The sequence below is a fragment of the Corythoichthys intestinalis genome, chromosome 7 (assembly GCF_030265065.1).
Source record: "Corythoichthys intestinalis isolate RoL2023-P3 chromosome 7, ASM3026506v1, whole genome shotgun sequence".
Lineage (NCBI taxonomy): Eukaryota > Metazoa > Chordata > Actinopteri > Syngnathiformes > Syngnathidae > Corythoichthys > Corythoichthys intestinalis.
This window is the reverse complement of record NC_080401.1, coordinates 30,001,107-30,013,800: the sequence shown is the minus strand read 5'-3', so window position 1 is coordinate 30,013,800 and position 12,694 is coordinate 30,001,107. Positions and strand designations below refer to the sequence as shown.

At 40.6% G+C, this 12,694-nt stretch overlaps 1 protein-coding gene across 1 annotated transcript in view; it reads left to right on the top strand.

The window, feature by feature from the left end:
- Positions 1 to 12,694, top strand: part of LOC130918369 (ephrin type-B receptor 1-like) — a 157,358-nt gene that overhangs the window by 54,408 nt on the left and 90,256 nt on the right. The window contains exons 2-3 of the mRNA XM_057840045.1: positions 9,234 to 9,298; positions 10,372 to 10,662. Of these exons, the coding sequence (XP_057696028.1) occupies positions 9,234 to 9,298; positions 10,372 to 10,662 (356 nt within the window). The remainder of the gene's footprint in view (positions 1 to 9,233; positions 9,299 to 10,371; positions 10,663 to 12,694) is intronic.

The following is a 12,694-nucleotide window of genomic DNA, read 5'->3' as shown; positions in this document are numbered from 1 at the left end:
GAAAACGTGGCGAAGCTGGCGATTTCTCTGGAGATGTTACCACAATAAGAATTGTCAGCTTAACTTATAAAGACTGGCGAACGATGGTCGGAGGAGGACCGTGGAGATGTATTGTTGAGCCATTTCACGGATGCCCACCCTACGCTCATATTTTTCTGTCATTTGCATCTTCATTTAGAAGGTAAGCGTCAACTTTTTCCTTGTTTCACCACCTGTACCAACCTTTTCTGAAACCTGTGTTGATTTGTCACACAAGAAAATCCGCCGTGCATTCGTCTGCGGTGCTGCCGTTGTCGTCGTATTTCGAGCATGTCGTCGGATGTAGAAACAAATGGCGAGTCAAATTTTACGTCGGATGTCGAAAAGTTCGTGTGTCGAAGCGATCGTATGTAGAGGTACCACTGTATAAGTTTTTGTCAAAAATAGCAACTTGTTTTTTTTTTTTTTTTAATTGAGTGCAAGTTTTCTACACCTAAAAAAAAAAATCACTCAGTCATCACATCAGAAACGTAATACTTGAGGGAAGCATGCAGAGTCATCTTAATTTTTCTCAACAAAAGCAAAATTAGCATTTTTCTATATACAATCACAACTTACTTTGGTTGAATTCCGCTATTGTGCAGAGATACAAAGTCCAACATGGCGGCCGTCACAAAACAAAGAGCTTTTAAAGTAGAAAATTCTTGTCAATAAATGCTTAAATCTCGGAATTTCTACAGTTATGAAATATGAATGTAAAACAGTCTAGATTATTGGTTAAACGCAAAGAACGGACAGTTATCATTCATTTTACGTAAATATTTCAAGCAAAAGTTACAGTATAGTGTAATCCAACATGGCGGCCGTCACGAAACAAAGAGCTCTTTAATTTTAAAATTCTTGTAAATAAATGCTTAAATCACTGAATTTCTATAGATATGAACGTTTAAGTTTAAAATTCTTGTAAATAAATGCTTAAATCACTGAATTTCTATAGATATGAACGTAAAACAGCCTAGATTCTTGGTTAAAAGCAAAAAACGGGTAGTCATCGTTCATTTTACATAAATATTTCAAGCAAAAGTTACGGTATTGGCGGCCGTCACGAAACAAAGAGCTTTTTAAGTTTAAAATTCTTGTAAATAAATGCTTAAATTGCTGAAATTCTATAGATATGAACGTAAAACACTCTAGACCAGTGGTCTCCAAACTATTCCACATAGGGGGTGCAGGACAACAAAACAAGACCACACCTTTTCAACAATCTAGTGTTTTATAAGTGTAATCAGTTGATTGCAGTCAGGTGCTGGTTGTTTTAGTAGAAACCACATTGGTTAAAAGGTCTGTTATCATTCATTTTATGTAAATATTTCAAGCTAAAGGCTAATTTTTCCATTCCTTTTTATTGTATTCACAACGTTTCAAAGTGCATGCATGGTGAGAAAAATATAATTACCTTGAATACTCAACCAAATCACTCCCGAGACACTCCTGCCTGCTTGTATGCAGTAAAACCTTCGTCCTATTTACACTTAAATCCGGCATCAGAATGCAGCGTGTGTTTGAGTTTGTCACAGTGTAAGCCAACTCAACTTCTGCCTACGGGAAGGCGTGGCGCAATGTCTGTGGGAGCTGTCTTGTCAACTGATGGTGGAGTCTATGATCAAATATATACGGTTCTGTGTACATGTCATTGACTAAATATGCGCTACAGCGTGCACAAATTTTGTTGAGAATTAGCTTCTTATCACTGGTTACGAGGTGGCTTGCTTTTCATTCATTTGCGAAGCCTCACAGTCCTTTGAACAGTGTGGACGCTGTGCATCTCTAGAGTTGAGAGTAATACACTACAGCGAGTTATTGGCTTAAGGCTTTTTTTATCCCGCCCATCGTAGGCTGTATGTCTCTGGGGGTCCATAGGGCAGTTCGAGGTGCTCAGCTGGCCCGGACGCTCTGCCTCTCTGCATGATGATTGGATGATCTGTTTGAGGCTGAATCCCTTTTTGATTGACAGTGAAATGAGCGAATCTGTGATCTTGTTGAATTAACATTCAAGGGAAGATTTTTCAATTTCCGTTGTTCTGAGTTGAACTGTAGACTTTAATAATTTTCCTACCGACACTTGCTTTGTTAAAGTGCGTATGACAGGAGAAAAATTGTCTTAAATAGCATTATCATGTGAATTAGAATCATATTTTGAGACGATTCGACTATATACGACAATGAAGCAAAGCACAGATGATGAGAAATTAGTCTTTTAATGTGCCGGTTAGCCACGCCTACCATTATAGGGCTCTAGCGTCCCCAACAGGTGGATGACGTCAGCGGGAGAATGGGCTCATCGGTTTTACTATACAGCCCATTGAGGGGGAATTATTCACAACGAGGAAAACGCGACGAAGAGAGCCGCAAAATGTCATTGTTTCAGTCTCTCTACTCCAATATTTTTACAGGATATTCTTTTTGTCCATGTATTTTACCCCAGTAGCTAAATAAATGGCATGGTCATGACAAATAACAGTCTTGTGCTAAATGGAATATGAAATAATAAAAATGCATTTATTCAGGACGACATTGCAAAATTACTCCGTAATGGTCAAAACTGTCAACTTCATCTTTACTGTCGCACCTCCCGAACAATATTTTATGCCACCTAAGTCGGGCTTATGTCATTTCTCTGCCCCGGCTTCGGAGAATGTAAACAAACCAAGAGGCATGACAGTTAGCCGACATGTTAACCCGAACCGAGTGATGTTTCAAAGTCTTCAAAGCAGAAAATCACACATAACTAGCTCGGATCATTTCACATGACGACTGGGTTGTCAAATGTCTTCATCGCCGATCGACAACCCGCCCAGCGGCGAACAAGTTAGAGCTTGTAGTTCCCCTGCTGAGGGCAGAGGGCTCGTTTGCGGGGAAGCAGCTGGACAATGACCACCGGACAAACCGGCCGACGTCGGAGGAGAGTGTACTAGCTGCCAAATGGTTAACGCGAATATGGCAAAATAATGCTTTACTACACGGCGAAGTCGTAAAGAGTGAGAGACTCATAGGAGGGCGGCTGCAGTTGTTATGCAGCTAACATGGCAATACGGCTATGTTCATACTACAGGTCTTAATGCACGAATCCGATTTTTTGTCATATCCGTTTTTTTGGCGTGCCCGTTCAGACTGCCTTTATCCATTGAGACCGTTCAAGTATTACGCATGCGCACTAATTCGCAGTCCAACACGTGCTAAGCAAGAAGACCCGCATGCGCAGAACCATCAAAACAAATGACAGACGTCATCCGTCATTCCAGGGATATCATATTTTGCTTTTCAAAAGGTGGACACAAATAACAGACATAAATAATCCCCGTTTAGGCTTATATTCAAAGTTTATATGGATCGATAGCATGCACGCACTGTCCGTGCACGTCACACACACATACGGGCAGTTTGTCCCGACTCTCGGCCGTGGAGGCAATGTTGAAATATTGCTCACTTGGAGCAGAGAGAAAACTGAGCATTCTCAGGCTTATCCTCAACCCATTTTTATTTTTTATGACTCTTGTCAAGCTCAGCCCTTCCTCAAAAGCCGTGCTCACTGCAAGCTAGGCGCTAATAACGCACAGGTGCATCGCTACGGTAACGACTCTCTCGCTATTTGATGACGTAATTGCTGCATTAAATCCGATTTGCGGGACTGGACAGTACAGACCGCCGCGACAGTCTGGAAAAATGTGGCCCAGATCGGATTTAGACCACATACGAAAGTGACCCAGATCGGATTTGAAATGGTCCCATTCTATGCGACTTGTCACGTTCAGACCATCAAGTTAATGCCTCACTCGAGTCGGAAAAACACGAAAAAATCGGATTCGTGCATTAAGACCTGTAGTATGAACGTAGCCCATGTGTATGAGGAGAGCTTTTTACATGCCCATTCAATATCAAACGTAAGTAATCCTTTATTTAAAGAAAGTTTGTAGTGTTTACTTTGTAATCACTGTATCCGCGGTTATTTTTAACACAAAGTTGCAATTTCTGATCAGTTGGAAAATTTGACAGAACACTGGGCATATGAAGAGGGCAATAAGCCGAGTATAGTGCTCTCCCGGCGGGGGAATGTGCGGCCAGCCGCCTGTCGTCGGCCAAGGGGACAAGGAACATGTCAGCCACAAAATTCAAGCCACCTCCATATTAAAATGATCCCAGTATTTGACATAATACAAAACACGATGTTTACTCACTTCCTCGTAAGTCCGATGGTCCCACAGTAGTGGGCTTGTTTTGGCCAATATCCACCGATGAATGGGAACCTTTTGAAACCCCAAAATGACTCACAACGCCTCTCCCTCGTACAGCAAGATTTTTCTGCAGCCGTTTGGCTGGCGTTATGCGAAAAATAAACAAATTAATCCACAAAATCAGCTGAATCCTTAGTCCTTCTCATAAAACAGTACGGCTGTATATAGAAGAGGACTCATTCTCCCGTACACGTCACAGCGCCCTCTTCCTCATTGCAAGACTGAAGCTGGAAGTCTGTCATTTTCGTAGCGCGGGATTGAAAAAAATTGAATAAATGTATCGATCGCTTCTTCATACATCCAAGTGGTCCATTTCATTCAGGAGCATAAAATACCGCGTATATTATGAAATAAACATGCTTTTTCGTGTCACAGGCACTTTAAAGCGTCTATTACTGGTATTTTTTCTATTGTAGATACGTGTGTTTGAAGACTTGACTTCTGGCACTCTAGTTTCTTTCCCTACCAAACAGTGAGTGCCGCTGATGCCGAACACTGTTACAAAGCACTCACAGGTGGAAACACTTTGAACTTCCTCACACTGAAAGACCAGCATCCACCACTGATAGGTAGAAACATTTGCAAGTGAATTCGTTCAACAAACGGTAGGTTTTGAAATTAGTCACAGTATGTCGTCACACCGTGCAGTAATATGGAAATACCTTCCCTTTGTTCTTTCTTCACGCCCACTAATATCAGGAGTGCTGAGCACAGAGAGATGCCGTCAGAGGGTTGCCTCGTCTTTCCCCGTAATTGAGTTGCACCAAGAAAACAGTGTATAAATAATTCAGTATTTAAATGTATACATTTGCATTTGCTGAGGTTTAGTACAACACTCATGTCAAATGATCAGTTCCTGTCTTTATCACAGCGACCTCTAGCCCCCAGCCACTGTTCAGTGTTTGTCATTTAGAATCAATGTTTGTACTGTGCATACACTATTTTGCAAATAATGAGACAAGTGGAGCTTCCCTGGGTAGTCGTTTTGAGGGTCTCGTTCTCCTGGAAATTGAGTCAATTTGACAGGCCATTCTGGCAAGGGTGTGTGTTGGGTTTAATTAACACATTTAATTTTCGTGGGTTATGTTTTTTCTTTGCTTCATATATTTGAGTGTTGAGGGGCCTGCAGCGGCAGCACTCACTGTTGAGGCTGACAGGCATTCTCGACCACGGGGAGCCAGCAGGTCCGAGTCTCGGATGGTGGGCTTTTATAGACCCTACTCACATAACGTCACAACCACGCCTCCGCGCCATGTTGTCTGTCTACTTGTCGTGTATACGCATTACCGCTACGTAAATTCTTCCTATTATGGCGTGTTTTTCTGCTCGTTAACATTAATCATCATAATGGTGAAGACGTGTGTGGCGGTTGGTTGCAGTAACAGAGAAGATAGACGGAGAGACTTGAAGTTTTACCGTATTCCGAGAGACCCGGAGAGGAGAGCGAGATGGACTGCTGCAATTTGACGAGAAAACTGGGTTCCAAACGATTACCACGGATTATGTAGTAGTCATTTTATATCTGGTAAGATGCATTTAATATATATTTAGAGGGTTTTGGGCTGACAACCACAATTAAGATCATTGCGAGGCTAATCGCCGACGACATACAGTTTCAAATTCAAGATGCTTATTTTTTTCCACCATCATTACATTTTGAATAATATTTAGCTGGTACCAAGTGAAAGAAGCTGGCCTTGTCTACGGATCATCAGTTAAACAGGTGTGTCCAAACCTTTTGCAAGGGGGGCCAGATTTGGTGTGGTAAAAATGCGGGGTGCTACCTTGGCTAATTTACATAGAACAATATATTTAAACAAATTTTAGCAAGCCCTTCTGTGTGTCACATTTACTTTTTTTTTTTTCATTAATTCATAATTTCAACAATCTCGCCTTTGTGGCGTTCTCTTTCGACACTCGGGCTCTTGCGAAATACTGCTGCTGTGAAATTAAACTAGCTTCTAGTTGCTATAATTTCTCGCTGCGTATCTTCCCTGTAATGTCGTACATGTCAGCGTGTCTTATTCGGTAATATTATCGCGTCACATCGAACTCTTTGAAAACAGCGACTGTCTCTTTGCAAATGAGGCAGACACAGTTGTTGCGTGTTTTATTGAAGAAATAGTTCAATATCCACCTATCCTTGAAGCGTCGGCCATCGCAGTCAACTTTTTTTTTTTTTTTTGATTGTCGCCATTTTAGAAATCACACAGAGTAATGTTGCTTAGAGTGCTGCTCTTAAAGTTTTTCAAACTTTTGTGAGAATAGGCTGATTTTGTGTGGACAAGATAGTTGTCGATATCAGGGTAGCAGATGTCAGGCAGAGAGGGCGAAGACAGCGGGTCGAAAAATACCGATTTAGGCATCAAATATGGATCCGGCGAATGGATAGACTGAAGCTTTTCCACATAACGCCTTTTATGCAACGCATCCAATGAGTTTACAGCGTCTGAAAGCACTGGGGCTTCCATGAATTGCTCTATAAACTGAACGACTAATTGAAACCATTGAGAATAGGGCTAAACAGACACGGACAATATGGCGGCCGGATACAGCGATACGTCATTCTGTGACGTCGGTGAGTAGGGTCTATAGGCATTTCTGTGCAATTTGCAATGTGTGGACCACAGATTGGCACTGCGTGAGGAGAAAAAGGACACTCTGCTTCAAAACAAAATTATTCACATTAATCAGTTCCATACATTGTTAAAATACTGTATGATATTGATAAAGTGTTCTTTATACAGTTGTTTAGTTATTGAATCACATCTTCTATTCCCCTATGGTGTAGTGGTGCATTCACCTGACTTCAGTGCAGATAGCATGGGATCAATTCCCACTCACTGGCTGTGTGATTGTGGGAGCAAATGGCTGTCTGTGTGTGTGTGTGTGCCCTGTAACAGAGTGATGACTAGGGGTGTGACAAAATATCGAAATGGTGATATATCATGATAGTTTGTATCCCAAAAGGTTATCGATATGATCCTGCCAAGAATCGAGATATCATCTTAAAAAGGTGTCACTGTTTTAAAAAAAAAAAAAAAAAATTTTGAAAAAAGGCACCTACAAGTTGCTACAAAAATCCAAAATCCACCATGATAGTGTCTCAGTTAACTCTAAGGCTGCATTGGTGGTGCTTGGCCCCCCCAATCCATTTATTGTATTTTATTTACTATAAGTCGCGTTTTTATTTCATATTTTGGCTGCGGGTGCGACTTATACTCAGGAGCGACTTATGTGTGAAATTATTAATGGTAAATGGTGTTATACTTGTATAGCGCTTTTCCACCTGCATTATGATATCATTTCACATGTTATTTTGATGTTTTGGAGTGACACTGATGGTTTGGTAAACTATTTAGCATGTTCTTTATGCTATAGTTATCTGAATAACTCTTAATAGCGATGGCCACGTTCGCGTTCTACCTTTGGCAATGTGTGTTCAATTGTATTATTGACTTTTTTATATTGAAATGCATGCTTTTAGTTTGTGGCGCTTTCACGCCCACGTGGCGGCGCACTCGCACTTGTTTACATGAAGAAGAGCGTTCACACGCCAGAAGAAGACGGACAGCTACGTAGCTGTGAGTGAGTGGACGAGTTAGCGAGAGAGAAACACGGCTGCAAAGTACGAACCTACGTTCATTGTTTATGCTTTTAAAATATCTATACAGAGGCAACACCTGTGTGTATCATCTTTTCTGTTGTTGTTGTGTGTTTTCCACCCGCGATCGGACACTTAGAGCCAGTTGTGTGGTTGTTTGAACGATGTTCTAATGCTAGCGAACGCATGCTAGCCGTTTATGTCATTGCTGTAAGAGCACCGAATTATCATTTATTTACGTTGATGCGAACCTGTTTGGTATCAAGGACCAAATTGAGTCAGCAAATTATACGGACGTCCAGCATCGTCATTTGGGAGTTCGCTGTATAGCCAGGACCGAGCCGTAGCGTCCTGGTGAGGACAGTATATTCACATTTCTTGTTCATGCACTGTACACTGTACATTTATTCAGCATGTTGTTCTCTATTGTATTTTTAGATTAAATTGCCTTTCAAGATGACATATCTGTTCTATGTGTTGGATTTTATCAAGTACATTTCCCCCAAAAATGTGACTTATACTCTGGTGCGACTTATATGGGTTTTTTTTCTCTTCGTTGGGCATTTTATGGATGGATGTTGCGACTTATACTCAGGTGCTACTTGTAGTCCAAAAAATACAGTAGACTGGGAATGTTTGTTCATTCGAAACCAGAGCATTTACAGTTATTCTGTCCGATTTTCAGGGCATTTACAGGTCACTTGCTGTTCATTTTAGGACATTTACAGGTCATTTCCTGTTGCGTTTGAATCACTGCCTATTCATTCGGAGCGATTCCCAGGTCACTTCCTGTTCTGGAACTCAAAATAAACAAAAAGTGACCCGTAAAATACCCCAAAATCAACAGGAAGTAACGGAAAATCAACAGGTAAATGAACTTAACTGGCCCAAAATTACCTCATTGCCTGGCATTGGCTGTCACTGACGGCCATAGACGTTCAATCCGTTTGAAGTGGGAGGGATGGCAGCGAATGAACGAACGTTCATTCGCTGCCATTCTCCCAGTTCAAATGGATTGGACGTCTACTAGTGATAAACTCATTCCAATTCACAACAGAAGCTTGTTTTTCTGTTCATTAGTTGTATGTAGAACATCCTAGAATGATTTCCTGATCAATGTATCGATAATCGTTGTATTGCCATATCGTCAGATCATCGTTATTGTGAGCTTTGTATCGCAAATTGTATCGTATCGTAAGGTACCAAGAGGTTCTCACACCTACAGATGACCATTTTAGGATGTAGTCTGCTTTTAGTCTGAGGCATACCAGTTGACCCAGACAAAGATGCGTGGTGTTGAAAGTGGATGGATATTCTCCAATTTAATAATTTCCCTTTCTATTCTCTTTTTTTGACAGATACAGTGATGGACACAAGAACAGCAACAGCTGAGCTGGGCTGGATATCATTCCCTGCAAATGGAGTAAGATATTTTTTAGTTGAATAATGGGAATGTAATGGGACCGGGAATTTTTTGCATGTTCGCTTCTGTTTGGTTAGCTTGCGTACCAGTTGGGTTGTATGGTTTATACTAGGGCTGTCAAACGATTAAAATTTTTAATCGAGACAATCACAGCTTAAAAATTAATTAATCGTAATTAATCGCAATCATCTATAAAATATGCCATATTTTTCTGTAAATTATTGTTGGAATGGAAAGATGAGACACAAGACGGATATATACATTCAACATATTGTACATAAGTACTGTGTTTGTTTATTATAACAATAAATCAACAAGATGGCATTAAAATTAACATTTTGTTAAAGCGGTCCATGGATAGAAAGACTTGTAGTTTTTAAAAGATAAATGTGAGTACAAGTTATAGAAATTTAGTATTAAAACCCCTCTTAATATTTTCGTTTTAATAACATTTGTAAAATTTTCAATCAAAAAATAAACTAGTAGCTCGGCATTCTTGACGTCAATAATTACACAATGCTCATGCTGCTGAAACCCATAAAATCAGTCGCACCCAAGCGCCAGCAGAGGGCGACAAAACGCGAGAAAACACAAGTAACAAGTGGACATGAGACTGTGCTGTCATTTTAATCTGTTTGAGCGGGGCATGTGTGTTAATTGCGTCAAATATTTTAACGTGATTAATTTAAAAAATAATTACCGCCCGTTAACGCGATAATTTTGACAGCCCTAGTTTATACATTTTTTTCTAGTATACATTGCAAATGCTATTAAACTAATTCCAATGTATTTATTTTTTAAGCAAGACCCCAACAAATGTGACAATTACAGTAAGTCAGTTTATATAGTGCATATACTGTATGTGTATGTTCTAATTGTACAGTACATAATCTGGTGCATCACAAGACTAAGATGAGACAAAGAGTGCAGAGGAAGCGGGAGCTATGTTAAAACTGAATCGACGCTTGGTAAACCCATTAATCATTTAGCTGTTCCTATCTCCTTTTTCTAACACTCATTCCAACCCCCCATCCATCCCCTCTATTTACTCTACACACATATATTTTTGCCAGTGGGAGGAGGTGAGTGGCTATGATGAGAACCTCAACACCATCAGGACTTATCAAGTTTGCAATGTGTTTGAGCCCAGCCAGAACAACTGGCTCCTCACCACATACGTTGACAGACGGGCAGCGCTGCGCATCTATGTAGAAATCCGCTTCACTGTACGAGACTGTGCCTCCATTCCCAGTGTCCTCGGTTCCTGCAAAGAGACGTTCAACCTTTACTACTTGGAAACAGACAGGGCTGTGTCAGAGGCCATCAGAGGGATGGAATACTGGGCAAATGCCCCCTTCCTAAAGGTTATTACATTCAATTAACATTAAAATTGTATGTTTTCTTGACTTAAGACTGGTCCAGCATGCTCTCTTTTTTCAGTCACTTCACACATGTACAGCACATAAACACAGATACACTTGAAACAGGTGAAAAGCAGCTAAAACAAAATATATTTATAGTTTCTGTATCTTGTTGAATCTGTCACTGTTCAGGGTCTTTTCTCCGCTTGAGACGAGGATGAAGCCCATTTCAACTCTTAGATCTATTAAAGTCTATATGGTTAAGAGCAGTGCCATTGTACAATGGGGAGCCAACAAGTGATACTGAGATACTTGCATTTGATTGGCTAAAATAACACTGGCATTTAAAAATGTCTGACGTCCAATTTGACTACTTCTCGGAAAGATTGGCTTTTATTCACGTTTCATTTACGTTTCTATCACAACTTATACACATGGGAAAAACTCAGTGGCTCATTGCCTAAATTTACAGTGTATATGTTACTCAAGTGTTCATTCAATAATACATATGATGGGAGAGTTCAGTAACAAGTGGTGACAATGTCATAAACTACTCACCTCTACAGCTTTTCCAATTTTATGTCAAATTCAATGCTGACACAGCTCTAATTGCTGCTAACATACATTGTGAATTTCTTTCTCTGTCAAGGAGTCTATGTTGGACAAGTCAGTGTTTAGGATAACTATTGTTTCCAACAAGTACATGATTAAAATTGAAATACACCATAACAGGGCTTTTGAGGAATCAGTACAGTGGTACCTCTGCATACGAAGTTAATTTGTTCCGAGACCTTGTTTGTTAGTAGAAATCGTCGTATGCCAAGCAGGATTTTCCCACTATTGGCACTATTGCAAATAGCAATTACACAAAGCAAAACAAATTAATATTGAAAAAACTTTGGAATATTAATATAATAACAGTAATAATAATAATAGTAGTACTTGTAATAATGTAACGAATTGGGTTCCTATGTGGCAGATGTGTTTTGCATGGTGTACCTGAATGCACCACGTGGCTGACTTGACAGAGTGATCGAGAGACTTTTTACTTTCACTTTGTTCAGCGGCGGCGGACAGTAGGCATGTTGTGTTGCTCAAGTTCTGAAATAAATTATTAAAAACCTGACGGAGCTTGGGATTTTTTGGTTACCACAATAATAATTTTCACCTTAACTTAACAAAGACTGGCAAACGGAGGTCAGAGGAGGACCGTCGAGATCGTAGACATTCTACGGCTATATTGTCAAGCTAGTTCACGGACGTGCGCACCATGCTCATATTTTTCTATCATTTTCATCTTCATTTCAATGGTAAGCCTCACCTTTTTTTCCTTTTTTCACTACCTGCACTAACATTCTTGGAACCCATGTTGATTTCTCTCAGAAGAAAATTTGCTGTACACCTGTCGTGCGGGAAAACAAACTGAGGCGCTGTCTTAAAGTGCGTATGACACCAAAAAGCATGTTTATTTCATATTTCACGCAGTGTGGAAGAGATTGTTTTATATATTCAATTTTTTAATCCCGCGCCATGAAAACGAGGAAGTTCCGGCCTCAGTCTTGGGTTTAGGACGAATGTGAATGTGCCATCACCCGGGTCAGCATCTCACAATAAAGCATTGCCTTATAGCATGGGTAGCCAGCTCCGGTCCTCGAGGGCCCCTGTCCAGCTTGTTTTCCATGTCTCCCTACTTTAAAACACCTGAATCAAATTATCAACTCATCAGTAAGCTCTGCAGGAGCCTGATAACGATCCTGATTATTTGAGTCAGGTGTGTTGGAGGAGGGAGACATGGAAAACAAGCTGGATAGGGGCCCCGGGGGGCCGATGTTGACTACCCCTGCTTTATAGCATCTAGATGGACTGCGGATTCAGCTGATTTTGCGCATTAATCCGTTTATTTTTCGCATCACGCCAGCCAAACGGCTGCCGATAATTGTTGCTGCACCAGGGAGAGGCGTGTGAGCCTCTTTGGGTTTCAAAAGGTTCCATTCACGTCGGATATTGGCCAAAACAAACCCTACTACTGTCGGAC